Raw genomic sequence first — 15,780 nt, 5'->3', positions numbered from 1 at the left:
TTGATTATAAGGCTCAAACATGTTTTGCGGCTCCACACAGATTTTTTCAAATTAGTTTTGGTCAAAAATGGCTCTTTTAATGGCAAAGGTTGCAGACCCCAGGTATACCACATATACCTACCTGTTCCTGTTCCTCCTAACCCTAACCATGCATATACCCTCCACTACACCACTGCTGTGTAAGCAACAGAAATATGCTGTCATACAAATATTCTCTATTAATCAGAGTGAGTATTGGTGCTTATATATATATATATATATATATATATATATATATATATATATATATAAGAAAAGTAATGTAGCCATTCTAATGACCTCATCAAAATACTGTATTAAACTGGGCAATAAAGCAGAAAAATATCCAGAAATTGGTTATGCCATAAGAAGGCAGTCCTGCACGGGTAAAAGATGCAATGAGCAAAATATTGTCGAATTAATGCGCAAGTAGGTGTCATAATATAAAGTATAGAAAAGAATGTGGGCAATGATAATAGTCCCATATAGCTTCAATTTATCCCCAGAGGTACCATTGTAACATCTTGGTGGAAACTGTTAGTGAAAGGTCAATTCACAGGACCGTTTGTTCACGGCACATCATCATCAGCACAGCGCGCCTCTGTTGGACGCAGCAGACGGAGCGATAGAGAAGCTGCTGCTCTGTTCAGAAAATGGCCGACAGATTTTCTAGGTTCAACGAAGAGCGTGATTTCCAGGTAATGCATGTTAAACGGCTGACGGTTTGCGTTTATTTTACCGTGTCTGGATGTTTAAGCACATAGATAGGTAATAAAACGCCGCGGGTGGCTTTGAATTATTACGAACTGCGTCGTGCATTTTAGTCTAGATGTCGCTTGCTAGCACTGCAAGCTAGCTGAGCTAGCGCTAGTGAATAATGCTAGTGCACTGCGGCTCTTTTGAATTTAACTTCCCTCACGTCTCAGTGTTGGGCTGCGTGCTATATTTGGCTCTTGTCATGGGCTATGAGCTGTAACTAAATGCATACTACGCGACTCTCCTAACCACACAACAATAAAATAGATATTGAAGTCCAACTAGCTTGTTAGTGACCTTGGGTAGTCTGGTTATTTATCGACATATGCTAACGATGGATAGCTAGCTAGCATGTAGCAAGAAATGGCTGTATCATTTTGACAACCAGAATACAACCACCGCAGCTAGTTAGCACGTTGGAATTAAGCTAGTTACAGCCAGCTACATGTTAATCCACTAATTCAGCGACATTACATGCAATTACAATTGGCATCTCGCTTCCTTAGAGTGTGGGACATAACGTAAATTACCACATGGGTTTTATATTAACAGCATGTCCTTGGCCACTCATTTGGTAATTATCAAAACTGTCAAGCGGTTTATAACGTGTGTGTTTTTCCGTTTGTAAAAATAACACCATCCCAATGCTGTTTTTGTTGTAACTGTTAACGTTGCTAGACTGATGTAGCACACCTTGATTTTGTTTGTTTCTATAATGTGAGATGAATGTTACTCTTCGCTGGGAACAAAGTAGGCTGAACACACTGAGATGGTAACAAGGGGGTGTTATTGTGCTTCAGCTGGGTGAAGTTATCCATGTATTGTGCAAATAAATCCCTCTGTACTGCACAGTTAGTACATTATTTTAGTGACATGACAAAATTTCAGGGCACTTATATACAACAGCAGTGCTAGAGCTGTGTTGCTGAATTTCACAACCCATGTACGAGCTGCTTGTTTTTCACCTGCCTATCTGTGATCTAAGACCACACCCAGTAAAAAACAAACATATCACTGATTAAATAAAATAAGCTAAATCCCGCTTAGGTTTTTACATTGTTTTTTATTTCACTATAACAATTCTGTTCCCTCCCTCCTTTACCCAGCTCCATTCATACTTTGTATCCATACATATTTTAAAGACCTTGAACAGATTTTTTTTTATTTGACAAATTGAATTGGCTAATCTATCAACTTGCAGTATAAGTACAAGTAACCATGCATGCAGGTGTCATTCTGCTTGTTATGCTGTCTCACAAGCAGCATAATGTGTCACAATCCTTACCTTTTTATTAGTATGGCATTTCGCAGTAATTTGGTGTGGTTTTATCAAATAAAATAAGCCCCAGACTAACAATTTCAAAACATTTTTTCCAAGAACTATTCTTTTCACACATCATATTGTCCAATTAGAAAAGTTGAGGTGTCATGGTATTATATAAACATTGGCAATACTATGAGAGATGATTACTAGATAGTTAACATATTTGATGACCAAAATTGGCGCCCATCGTAAGAGCATTAATGCTTTTTTTCTATTGTTGTGGCATTGTGAGCTTTTTCCGGTGATTTGTGAAGGAAGGGTAGAGTTGCTGAATCAACAGTGATGTTCAGGGTCGGAGGAAGTTCACAGATGAATCTTTTTAACGCCAACCAAGCCCCTCTGCCATACATTTCTGACAGCATTTTGTTCCATCATTTAGGCTCCCATTAAAAATACAGCAAGTGTTTTTGAACGAGGACTCAGCGATGCTCATGGCTTGGTTTGAGGGCTTTTGGGGAGTCTTTTGGTATCACAGAGAGTTGTCTGAAACTTTGCTACAGTCGCTGTAGCTGTTTGTTTTGAAAGCAGTTGGTCATAGCATTGCTGGAGCATGATGTGGTGTGAAGGGCAAAATCACCAGACATGTCATGAAACCCATTACAAGTTTAAGCATGCGGAATTACTTGTGAAATTGCTTGGGTTTTTTTCCTTTAAACCCACTGTGTTGCTGTCCAGTGGGAACTCAGTATTCTGCCTTTCTGTCAGTGAGAGGTGAATTGCTGTGTGGTCTGAATGAGTCTGTTGAGGGCAGCTCCAGCTCAGCACAGTGGAGCTCTGTGTGTGAGATCTGCTGTGGAGGCATTCATATGCTCAGTATTCAGAAAGTTTCCCTCCTTGACTCCATGGACTGAAGCCTGCTGCCAAGCAACACGGCGCAGGAAACACCCACAGATGGTCTACCTAATATCTACAGCACAACCAGTCCAACAACTGTGCTCGCTCTATTGATTTACATTGTTGTTGTTGGAGCTTTAGCATGCAGCTAATCTTGAATTGCAGAAACACACTAGGCAATTTATGAGCATCCACAGAGCTGGGCGACTGTAGCTTTCTCATTTCGTAATGTGAAGTGGTATGGAGCATCCATTTCCCTGTTGTAGAACAAATGGAAATTTACTCTTGTACATCAGAGGACAGAGCGAAGATCATTACTATGCAGCATTGCTGTGGTGTTTGTGCACCAGAGTCAGGGTGATGAGGAAGCGGCAGTGAAAATAAGAAGTCATTGTGGCTGGTGGGGGTCATGCTGATAACACATTAAGTGGTCTGAGCAGAAAGTCGGGAGGAGGAGAGACAGGAGCACGGAGCCATCGATTTGTTCATAAATAAATCCTTTGCTCTTCCTCTGCATTTCCCCTTCTCATAATCCCCTGCTTCACTCATGCTGATGAGGGGTCCTGTTTCATCTGAATTAATGACTGCCAGTGTGGCATCAAATCACCTCGTTATGGTGGGCTGATTTGAGTAGTTGCTTATCTCTGCAAAACCAGATTCCCCTAGAGAATGTGGAGGGTAAAGCCTCTTGCATTCACCCGCCCATTATAGCATTGTCTTTTTACAGTAATGTGCTGCAGAGTTCTGTAGACTGTAGAACATTTTGCAGTAAAGCAAGTCCTCGATGATTCAAAGTAAATATCCTGCTGTGCGTGTTACATCTCAAATAGACATGAAATGGGGGGAAAAATCCTCAGTATGGGATGTTTTGTGTGTAGTGACATCAGATTTAGTTGTCCACACTTGTCCTGTTGCTAGTAGCTGCAAAAATCTAGTAAATAATATAATACAGTGGATTAATTCTGTTTTCTGTTTGTGTGAAGGTCAGGAGAAAACAGACTTGCAAACATGACCTTCGTCTCTCCTCTGCTGCTAAAGAGAGGAAGCCATCTGTCTCTGAGCAGAAACTGCTTTATAAACACACTCCTTTTGGTTGGGGTAGCAAGCCCATTACTCATTCTCTGTTACACTCAGGGAATAGGCATAAAACATAAATGCTTAATTTGTATAAGTAGAGCTATGTTTCAGATTCAGATAACAAATAGCTGAGGATGAAGTCATCCTTCATTGCTGTCACGCCTGGAATACAATTACCAGAAAACAAAGAGACAGAAATCAACTCTGTCAAGTGTGTTTTCAATCACAGCTTTGAATAAACTATCGCATTTGCTCACTGAAGGGTATGTCATGATATAAACCTCAAATTGAAGGTTCTTTAAAGGGGCTCTAAGCAGAATCCGGTTGTCTGGACACAGCTCTCAGCATGAAGATGGCTGAGTCAGTGGCTAGAGGCTAATGATGCTAACTCCATAAACAACGGCAACAGAGCTGACAGAGATAATGGTGTTTACCGAGGGGAAGGTGGGGAAGGGTGGCTGTTACGCTCCGCAGCAGCGCTGTCCCAGTACTAGAGGTAATCGCCGTGCAAGCACAGTGCAAAGTGGGAGCGATTAGCTAGCCATTGGGATACAAATATGCACTGTACACACATGCAAGCGCAGCTGGACCAACTAACCACAACAAGCAGAAAATCTCAGATTACTACACACACATAGCGTGACTTCATCCTTTGCTCAGGACGCCATTACTCCACTATATTTTCACATGCCTAATAGTGGTTTGCTGCTTTACTGATGCTCTGAATGTCTTATACAGAACCTTCAAATTGAAATAACTAAATATAAATATGTGACAGCTAATCCCTTTGATGCCCGTTATCCCCTCATTACAATGGGCATCAAAGGGACTAGCAGTCACATATTTCATATTTTTTCCTCTGGTGCATAGCGGTTAGCATCTCTGCTGCTCTTGATAATCATGTTTCTCTCATATTTTTTTCACACAGTGTATATTATTCATCAATATTTCTTTGTATACAGTAAACAGTTTGTTGTTTATGTAATGTGTTTTGCTTTCATTTTAAATGCTATCATTAATGCTTATGTTGTGACAATTTTGGCCAAGACATGGCATGATAGAATGCACATATATACTTCACTGATGTACTAGCCGACAAAAAAATATTTTTCCTCACCTGTACACAGTTCGTGCTTAATCAACCCAGCCCTGCTTAAGTTTGGCCCTTGATGGATACGGTATCTTGAGCTGTGGGTAATATAACCGCTCCAGATTTTTGTGATTGACTATTATTCATTGTGAATGACTATCATTCAGAACAAATGACAGGCAGTAGTTACGCCTCCTGGCGCAGTGCTTACTCATTGTTTTGTAAATACAGAGCTGCAAATAAACTCAGTCAGTGTCTTGAGCTTAAAAAAAGCTGATCTTGATGGTATAAACTGGTGTTCAGTGATGGTTTGTTTTACGAAGTCTTTTTGTGATTGCTACCAATCAGGGCTGCACCTAATGATTATTTTTGTAGGCTTATCATGATTATTTTTTCAATCAATTAATCTTTTGTTCAGCAATAAAATGTCAGAAATGTGTGAAAATATACATGTATGATTTTCAAGATATCTTCACATTGCTTGTTTTGTCCAATTAATACTCAAAGTACCCAAAGATATTGTTTATTTTGCTTGAAAATTAACTAAACTGATTGATCGCTCATCAAAATAGTTCAACTTAATCCTTTCAGCTCTGCTATCAATAAACTGAGAGAATTATATGTTTTAAAATAAGCTTTTAAATGTGTGTCACTCAGGGTGGGAATCACTTTGACCAGTATGAAGAGGGCCAGTTGGAGCTGGAGCAGGCCTCCCTGGACAAGCCCATCGAATCGGTAAGGCTGCATCCATCATCCCGTACCATTGGACCAGCTGTGAGAATGGATGATTGGTCCAGGGAGGAATAAGAACCACACCTTTTTACTCCATTCATTCTGTCCGTGTAGATGCATCCAGTGTTTTCTTGAACACACTTGCCACCTAACCTGTAGAATCACTTGTCTCATGTCCATTAATACCCTTTAAGTCCCTGCCACTTCCCATGTCCTCTGCCTACTCCATTTCCTGTGACATTTAAAATGATTATGTATATGATAGATCTTCCTGTATTTATGTACAGCTTACAGATAAACATTTGATTTTTTCGTATCAGTCTCCCATTAGTCATTGTTAGTCATCTTAGCACAATGAGACGAGATGACACTGAAAGCATGGAGTGGCTAAAGCACTGTCAATAATGGCTGTTTTTAAAATGTTATAGCTGTTCATCCATTATAAAGATTTTATTCAGGATATAGCTGCTTTGAGGGAGGTTGCTGTACAGAGTCCTGTAGTTTTTTACATTTGTAAGGGTGATTACCTATTCAACCACACTGATTCACTGATTTGAAATGTATTCAGAGGGGCGTTTATAAATAAAACCCTCTTGAACAAGAACAAACACATGTTGCAGGGCAGATTTGGATTTTAAAACAGCCTGATTTAGGTTTATATTTATGTATTGAATTATTTTGCTGTGGCTCAAGTCTTTCTGTTAACATAAAGTAGGCAGTGCTTATTCCACTCCATTTAGTAAACAAGAAAGCGCACATAAGATGGTGTGAATGGCTACATTTGTTTTTGAGTGAGTGTGTGTCTATGTAGCTTTAGAATTTATGTGTTAGTGTTTGTGTCTATAGGACAGTTATCTTATTGTACACAACTTGGGGTGTTCGACATTTCTCTCCTGCAGCGAATTGGCCCCTATTAGCTAAGCAGCAATGACCCGGTTTGTATTTGCACGCTCTGCTTTCTTACTCCTATCTTTAGGGTCCTTGTAACGCTTCTCTGACTGTCTTTTTCTCTCTCTGTTTCACTCCTGTCACACTCTACATCTATTCTCTCTCTCTACCTCTATTTCTCTCTCGCTCCCTCCCTACTACACAGTGATTCGGTGTACAGTACCCTCTGTCATTCTGTGCTGGCATGGTGCTTGTGCAACTGGGACTGCATTTTTCGCTGAAGAGGCACAAAGATAATAGCGCAGGCAGCTCTCTTCTTTCTGTCTTTCCCACTCTCTCCATCCCCCTCTTCTGTCTCTGAAGCACTGTGGTGAGCAGGCCCAAACTCCTCTTACCTACAGTGTCAGGTAACCTCTCCTCAACATTATAGCTGTGCTTTGTTAGCCAATCAGAAAGACTCAGCAACCAGGTATAGATCAAAATAATGTAGTTGATGTTTTTTGGAAACAGATGCTTTGAACATTGATGTATAACTAAATTTGTGACAGTTTCCTTTATCACTCATCATGATAATGTAATCAATAATTAATTACAATTCAAAAGCTCATAGAATAAAAAGTGTGAATTTGCATCAGCTGGGACCTCTGTGCCAAATTTTATCCTCCTAGGGCAAAAACTGTGGCTGCCAATGGGTGGGGTAATTTTTGTGGAACCAACCAACAGAGCGAGCTTTAGGGCTGTTGGTCATAGCTAAAACATAGCATGTTTCCCCTCAATAAGAGCCATTGTTAAACATTGACATTACTCTTTTGCAACATAAGTTAATTAAATATTGGAATCATGAATAAATGCAAGTAAATTCTTAATATCAAAACGATATAACAGCTGAAAGAATAGTTTGCTAAGAAAAACTAAGAACTTATCAATATATCAAGAACATAGATTTGGTGAGATTAAACATTCAAAGCACTGAAAAAAACGTAGAGCCATTTTTAGGTCAATAAAAAGAGCAGTAGGCTACAAATGAATGTTACCAGGCCTGTGTTTGTTGACCTTTTAAACAGCAGTAGGAGAAAATGTAGTCAGTCTTGCTGACCATGGCAAAATAAATGTTTTTCTTTAAAGGAAAAAGCACCTTTTACATAAGTTTGTCTTAATTCTCACATCGTATGATCATATTTGTAGCCTGAACGTGTGTTTTCCATAGCTAGAATCTAGTGAGCCAAAAACGATAGTTTTATATCCTAGTTGAGTTTTATGTATGATGTACTTTCTCACAGGCACACAAGTATCCCGCTGTGTGTGGGTAGTGAAGGAGGAGAAAAGAGAGGGGGAGAGGTGGCCTGCTCACCTGGCTGGCTTGAGTGGCTCTTTTGCTCCTGCGCTATTATTTGTGGAGGGGCGCTGAGGGCCGAGCTGCAGCATCACACAGCTCCTCGCACATCAGTGGAAACAAAGCCACATCAGAGGTGCCATCAATTGTGACTTTGTCACCAGTAGTAATACTTACATATTCTCTTTGGAAAGTGCATGCCCAAAGAAGAGGGTGGCAGATCTCATTGTTAAGTAACCATGAAAGTCTGCCACCAATTAAAAAATGTAATCCTGAAGAAAATTTGGGAGGATTTGGTGACACCTGTTGTTACATTAGGTGAATTTAATAATATAAATGACACAGTTCCTATTTGAAATGTACCAACATACCAGCCAAATGCCTGACGGCAGACGAGGTGAAATTTATCTTCACCTGCTTAGCCTCAAAATAGATGTGATATACAGTGCACGTAAATGTATTAAAAAGAAACGTAAATACACACAGACTGATATACAGTATGTCACCATGTTGTTAGGTACATAGGCTGCCTCAGCAGTGCAAACTTCTGGCAGTTGTCCACAAGTGTTACATCTGGGATCTGTTAGTGAATGCTTCAGCCCAGCCTCTTGGAGCCCCTCCCCTGCCACTTATTGTGTGTGATCTTTAGGCAGCTAGAGGTCTGTGGTACTTTATTGGGATCTTTTTTCTCTTTCTGTCTTTCCCCTTTGGTCTTTTGCTCTTTCTCTCTAACATTGTTTTTGCATTGCATGTGTTAACTTGGTAGCATTCAGTACTATTTTATCTCAACACTCTGTCCTAATCACTACTACAGTTTTTCTCCCAAACTCATTCCTCCCACGTCCTCTGCCCCTTCCAGTCCCTCCCTCCCTCCTCCCCTTCCTGACCCAGTCCAAGAGCGATATGCAGCGGGCAGCCTCAGAGCCACAGAAACCACACATACATGCCAGAAATCTAAGAAACACATGTATACAGGCCACAAGAAGATTTGTCTTGGTAAAAGGTTTAATGTGTACTTTTCTATATCCAAGATGTAGTCACTAGTAGTTATTTGCTATACAGTGTCTGAGGTCCATCAGGACTTTGATTGCTTTAAGTTGAACAAAACAGAAAGCAGACATTTTAGGGATTCGTGTTACTGAATTATGAAGTGTGTAGCCTTTTGAATTATAGCAAGACATTATTGACACAGCCTTTCGTCACTGTTGACTGTTTAGCTATTTGGTGGAAAGAAGAACACAAGGAAAAGGTGAAAATCCTCACCCACATTTTTTACAACATTGCAAGCTCTCCATTTAGCACCAGTCTTAATCCAGTGAGCAGTGGGGGTGATGGGTTCAAGGTCATTGCTGAGGCCCTCCAAATGTTCTTTTTAAAGTCAGCAATGGAGTATGAGTGGAGAAAAACAATAACCAAACCAGAAAATAACCAAAACGGTTTACTTCAAACTCAATGGGAATGTGAGTGTTACAGTCTCTGTGTAGAGATGTCAGAGACCTTTTTAAACTTTGGCCTTCAGTTTTTTTAACTACACGTTGATGAGTTGGGCCCTCAGAATTATGGTAGGTAAGTATGTGTTTTTAAATTATTAAACATTGGTATTAATTGGACTCTGCTTCTCTGTCATTTTCCTCATCACTTAGTCAATGAAATCTTTAATCCCCTCACATTAAATCTGACACATCCACACTTCACCTCCATTCACTAGGAAATAGGAGCCTTCTGTTATAGTTGTTTGGCTCTTGATGCACTGAGACATTTGTTTCCATTTAGTCACACCTGCGGCAGCTGAGACTAGCCAGGAATGTACAGAGCACCAAACACAAGGGAGCTGAGCAAGTTTATGAGAAGCAGCAGACAGCAGGCCCTGTCCTCCACCAGCACTTGCCAAAAGTCATTCCTTAGGGACATGAAAAAGGATGAGTAACTGCAGCAGCCCGTTTTTTTTTGCAAGACAGATCTCTAAAGGGTCTGTCTCAGTTTTCTTTTCAGAACATGCAAAATCTCAGAGCTGTTGTTGAGAGCAGTCATCCAAAGAATTGTACATAAACCGTGTGGTTTGGGTTAATTTAGGTCTACTCACTCATGTTGATCAATATGCATGCAATCTCAACCAGAGCAATTTCTTTTACCCAGACAGGGACACACAAACACACCCATACTTTACACAAATGGCTAAATAACAATAAGATTCCTAAACACACTGAGGTCTCTCGGTGGGGTCCCCTGCATATCACTTCCCTTACCCACATCTTTTGCCATGCACTGTGCCGATGACGGCACAATGCACACTTAAAAAACACCCCCTCTTGTAGATCTCTTTTGTTTGGATAACATTTTCTATTTTTCTTTCTCCTGTATTAACAGTCAGTTGGTGGATTTATTGACATGCCTACCTTTTCTGTTTGTATACAGTATTATGTTTGTTTAAAAGCAGAGAGATTTTTGCATTTTAAAGAACTTAGAGAAGCTAGCAGAATTGCAGTTGAAAGCGTTTGGCCGGTTTCTTACGTTGTGTCACGTGTGACTGTTTTTTTGACAGCCCAGTATTTTAAAGCCAGGTTCGTATGGAAATGCCTTCACTCCACTTGCACTGCTGTTGGACTCGCCGTCGTTGCTTTCATCCGTCTGTCTGTCTATTCTTTTGGTGCACTCATCTGCTGTTCAACACGCAGTCTGCACCTCATCTCCGCCCTCTAACCTTTGCTGAGCCCATTTTGACCTAATCTCTTTATCAGTGTCAGCAGTTGTGGACTGGTGCCTCACCCAACTTGCCCTTCTTGTTTTTAATATTTTTTTTAATCTCACTGAGATAAAAAGTGGAAGCTTTGTGAGAGAAAACACGTTTAATTTAAGGTAAGGCTTATGTTCCCTAAGCTTTCAGACTGTTTCATTGTACAGCCCTTGGTCAGACCTCTGCCTTTAGTGATGAAAAATAAATAAGCTTGCGTAGAGGATAAGGTAGAGTATTTCTCAGGCAGCTAGTTTAGGGTGCATTTTATTTTCCTCCTCACCCCAAGCTTCATAGATCAGCTAATCCCCCAAATCAATATAAACGATCATGTGCAGAGTGTTGCACCATAATACTGCAGTAAAGGACAGAAGCATACCCAATGTCGATGGGAGGGGAGGCGTTCACTGCAGCAAATTCTGCAGTGTTTTCCTACACAATGAAGTCAGGGGACAAGATGTCCATCAGGGACGAGACGACACACTCTATCAGCCATACAGCCTCTTATTCTGTGCATCTTGTGACATGTCTAGGAGCTGCCAGGCAGGGGCATCTTATACACAGTGATAGCATGTTAATGCAGCCTTTAATGTTCCTGTTATAGGTTGATAAAGGCAGGCTGTCCCCAGTTCAGGCCCAGCACAGATTCCTTTCTTATCTCTTTCCACAGCGGAAGGGATCTGACTGTCACACAGAGTAAGCACAGCAAATACATCCATGAAATGAACGGAGGGAAAAAAATACCAAACCCCAACAAAAACAGGAAGTGAAACAGTTTAGCCTCTCTCCTGGGAGGCAAACATGGGCCACATGTTTTGGTTATCTTTATTCTAGTCATCAAGATGGTGGCATTTCCCAGTTTTTAAAACTGACACACTTTTTTTTTCATCCAGAAATGTCAAATAGGGTAAAGGAAGGCAACAGTTTGCTCTGAGATACGTACAGTGATTAACAAAACACCAAATGTACCCCAAATGAGACTTTGTCGGGGCGGAGATGCAGTGTGTGCTGTGTGTGTGACTACCAACCCCTTCACATGCACTAACCCATTCAAGCCCAGCTCACCTCCACCACCCCAGAAACTCACCTCCACCATGGCTCAGCCTGCTCTGTTCTGCCCCCCCCACCCTGTCCCGACCTCCTCTTTTATCAAAGAGAACTAATAGAGCCCTGTTGAGCCATCACCTTCCTCTCTGTGCCTGATCCACCCGAGACTAACACAGTTGGAGTTTTGTTAACCCACCCTCCACCCACAACCCGCCCCACCCCACTGTATGTGTACCATTCACAGTGCGCTACTAACACCGACGATCCTTTTTGTTAAATCTCTTTAACAAAAAGCTGCATGCTGTTTTGTTCCAACCCCTTCACTTTCTGTTTGTGAAAGTTGATGTCAATCTCTTTGTGATTATAAATATCCTTTTTTGTTTGGTTTGTATGTTTTTTATTTTTTGGTAGAATGCAGCACTCTGGTGAATGTTAGACAAGCCTGGAATAGTTATAATCACAACAGAAAAACACTGCTTATTAAAAGAAATCTCATTGTTTCCTGTTTATTTGTGCTTGAGGATGTACTGTAGTGTGTAGTGGTGGGACGGTCTTGCATTTCACTTAATGTTTTTGTTTTCTTGCTGACCCATACTAGTGATATAACAGTCTCAGACATGCACATTTGACCCCAGAGAGTGCTAGGAATTCCTGCTGTGTATGTTCTTGCACTCCTCACTTGCCTCTTTTATTCATTATCAGTCACCTGGCCTTGTCCACATTTATACTGCTTGTATACTTTTGGTCATAGTACGGCTAGGTATTGTTTAACAAATTAGGATACCGGTACTAATATCAGTATCCTTAAAGTGATACCAATCGAGTCAATCATTCTGATACCCATAATGTGAATGGAGTGGCTTGCAGTATAGACATTATTTTGAACATTTTGATGGCATCTTGGCACGCTGAACCGGCAACTCTGTCATATACACACAGGACTTACCGTTAGCCTCACAGAGCTAAGGTTACCTAACGTTAAATAACAGTTTTAACAGCAGAGTCGAGCCGGTGCAGTTCTGGTTTTGAGATGAGTTTGTTGGGAGCATTAAAAGGCACAGTGTAGGCTGTTGTGTTAGCTCGTGCTAATTAACCAGGTAGACGTTGAATTGACTGTTTGCCAGCAGGAGTGCGGCTGTGGAGATGGCAGCAACAAAAAGTTTGCTGGACCAGCGGGGAGTGGGGAAGGTCTAGAATCAGACACAAAAAAAATGATCAAATGCAGTTATCGTTTGACTGGAGATGTTCAATTCTAGCTACTTGGTTATTTTGGTTGAAACCGAAAAGGTATTAAGTAACAATACCCAGCCCTATATCATAGCAATCATTAGTATTAAAAGCAAAAAACTTTATCCACTTTAAAGTGGATAGCGCGACTGCAGTTATTTTATCTTACTCTAGCTAAAAATTAACTAGCAGTTTATACAGGGCATCTATTCTAAAATATGTTTTATAGTTTATGAATACTAATGATATCTATGAGACTGATCAAATCAGAGACACGCTGACATCACAAATTTGTGTCTAATAATGATTTAAAACCGAAAGTGTGTACATGGCTTCAGAACAGACCACTGATAACAGACGAGAGGCTGGAGGTGTCCAAAAACATGCACAACAGCTGTTTCTAGTGTATCGAATGGGGCAACATGAACACAATGTCTCCCTCTCTTCACCTGCACACCCACATATCCCCTCACACGTGCATATTCTGTCCACCCTGGGCCTTGTAATGGTAATCCAAGGCCCACTAGCTCCACTTCTGTCTCTTCCTCCTGCTGTATTTTTTTGTGACAGCTGCATACGTTTCATGGTGCTCCCCCTTGTCATGGTTACGGAATCACAGCAAGCTTGGAGTTTCTGGTCTTCGTTTTGTTGATGCAAGATTTCCATACCTGTTCTGTGTCACTTTTCTTTGTGTACTAAGATCTTGCTCTGTAGTGGTTCATATATGTATGCGTGTGTGATACATATATTGCCCCCTCCTTCCTCCCACTCCTCTTCAACTTTTCAGTTAGTGGATGTGACTTGATGTGTTATCTTTATCATCAAAAAAAAAAAAAAAAATAGAAATGCTCATACCCAATTGCTTTGCCTTAAAAAACTGCACACCTATGGTAGGAGGGTATCCTGTAGTTTACAGGCTACACATAGCCTCATGTATTCATCATAGTGGAAAACCTACCCTTCCTCTCAGTCTCCCACCCTCTATCTCCCCACCCCACCCCCAACTGCCCTTACCACTCCTTGTGCTGGAAGACACTGATATTACACGCTGTAGGTGATGTGGATGACGATTATGATGATGGTGATGGTGGTGGTGGTTGTGCTGATGATGATAGCGTGATTTGAGTGTTTTATTTTGTTTTGTTTGTTTTGATCAGTACCCAACGGGGAAAAGCTCCTCTTATTATTGGAATATTTTTGGTTTTTTTCTCCTCTGTTCTCTCTGCTAGGATAACATCGGACACCGGCTGCTTCAGAAACATGGCTGGAAGTTGGGGCAAGGTCTTGGCAAAACCATGCAGGGTAAGGACTCACTCTTTTGTACACCTATGTTCAAAGTATGCTGGTGGTTCAGAGCCACCACTCTCTTGTCCTTTTCTTTCTCTCACATTTCCAGGTTTTTGTTTTTTGTTTTTTTGTATCAACAAATTTTCTTTTCTCTTCACATTCTTTTTTCTGATCTCACCCTTTGTGTCTGTTGCTGGGTAAAATGGATCTCTATTTAAACAAACGTCATTCCAGTTGTTCTTGTCGCTCTCATGCTGCTGTTCCCTCGAACTTGAAGAGGGAGGAGAATGTTCCCATGGCTTTGTAAAGGATTAAGACTGAGGTCAGGGACCCTGGGAGTTGGGAGATGGAAGTGTTTATTTGTCTTTCAGTTATGCATTTAGTTTACAGCAATTTAAATTAAAGCAGACTTCCCCCCCCTCAAAATCACAGTTTAATTGGATGCAGTTTTTTTCATATCCAGTTGTTATAGCCAACCAGCTTTGGAAAGAAGCATATAATGGACTTACTGATGGCTGATGTGCCAGTACATAACTGAACCCCTGGTTAAATTCAAACACCCTCTGATCAGCTTATAGTGCTGGGTTAATATCTTGGTTACAGGAGCTAAATTATGTTTCTCTTCTGAGACATTGGTCGTCACTATTGGGGCAGTGATGCAGAAGTGATATTGAAGAGCATTCAGTTGACTCTGGAAACACAAGCCAGAAAACATGTTTGCCCGAACCTTATCCAACTGTCTCTTTGCAGGAATGCAAAGTACTTGAATCATCAACAGGCAAAGTACAAGACTTTTCTTGGGCCTTTTCTGGGCCAGTTGTATTTGCAATTACAGACCAGGCCCCTGTGGCTTTGACATCGGACCCAATCCAGAAACAAGGTACACTGGATAGTCAGATTGGAGTCTGTTTGGGTTTTGTCTTAAAGGGGATCTATTATGCTTATTTTCAGGTTCATACTTGTATTTTGGGTTTCTACTTGACATAATTACAGGCTTTAAATGTTAAAAAAAACCCCACTATTTTCTTCGAAGTGTCTGTGCTGGAACACCTATATTCACCCTACATCTAAAATGCTCCGTTTTAGCACCTGTGTCATTAAGCCCCCATCTCTCTGATTGGTCAGTGTATCCAGGTCCTCTGCATCTTGGCATCTCTGCACTGTCATTTCAGCTGTGTGAGTGACTGTAACTGAGTATAGTGGCACTTTCACCAATTAAAGCTTCTAAATGCCATAGGACATGTTCCAGCAGGAATATATAGAACAAATTACAACACTAGTAACCAACATCACATGTTTTAAGTTGGCATGTAGCTATATGTAGCATTGTACTTGCAGCAGAGGAAATATTGTGTGTAGTAGCATTTTCTGCTATTGAAGATCTCCAACAAAAACTTCTAAACCAAAATCTGCACAGCTGGATATGTTGCAGCAGG

The 15,780-nt window shown here is 40.8% G+C and overlaps 1 protein-coding gene across 5 annotated transcripts in view; it reads left to right on the top strand.

Annotated features, from left to right (window-relative positions):
- Window positions 1-601: 601 nt before the first annotated feature.
- The window catches only part of gpatch8 (G patch domain containing 8), a 32,699-nt gene continuing 17,520 nt past the window's right edge, over window positions 602-15,780 (top strand). For 2 of the 5 annotated variants that reach the window (XM_050069867.1, XM_050069869.1), the window contains exons 1-4: window positions 691-716; window positions 5,757-5,834; window positions 10,595-10,613; window positions 14,287-14,359. In XM_050069867.1, the coding sequence (XP_049925824.1) occupies window positions 14,353-14,359 (7 nt within the window). In that variant the 5' untranslated portion in view covers window positions 691-716; window positions 5,757-5,834; window positions 10,595-10,613; window positions 14,287-14,352. The other 3 variants (XM_050069866.1, XM_050069865.1, XM_050069868.1) reach the window with 3 other exon arrangements.

This window comes from Epinephelus moara, chromosome 18, assembly GCF_006386435.1.
Source record: "Epinephelus moara isolate mb chromosome 18, YSFRI_EMoa_1.0, whole genome shotgun sequence".
Taxonomy (NCBI): Eukaryota; Metazoa; Chordata; class Actinopteri; order Perciformes; family Serranidae; genus Epinephelus; species Epinephelus moara.
The sequence above is the reverse complement of the archived record's forward strand: the minus strand, read 5'-3'. Positions and strand labels throughout refer to the sequence as shown.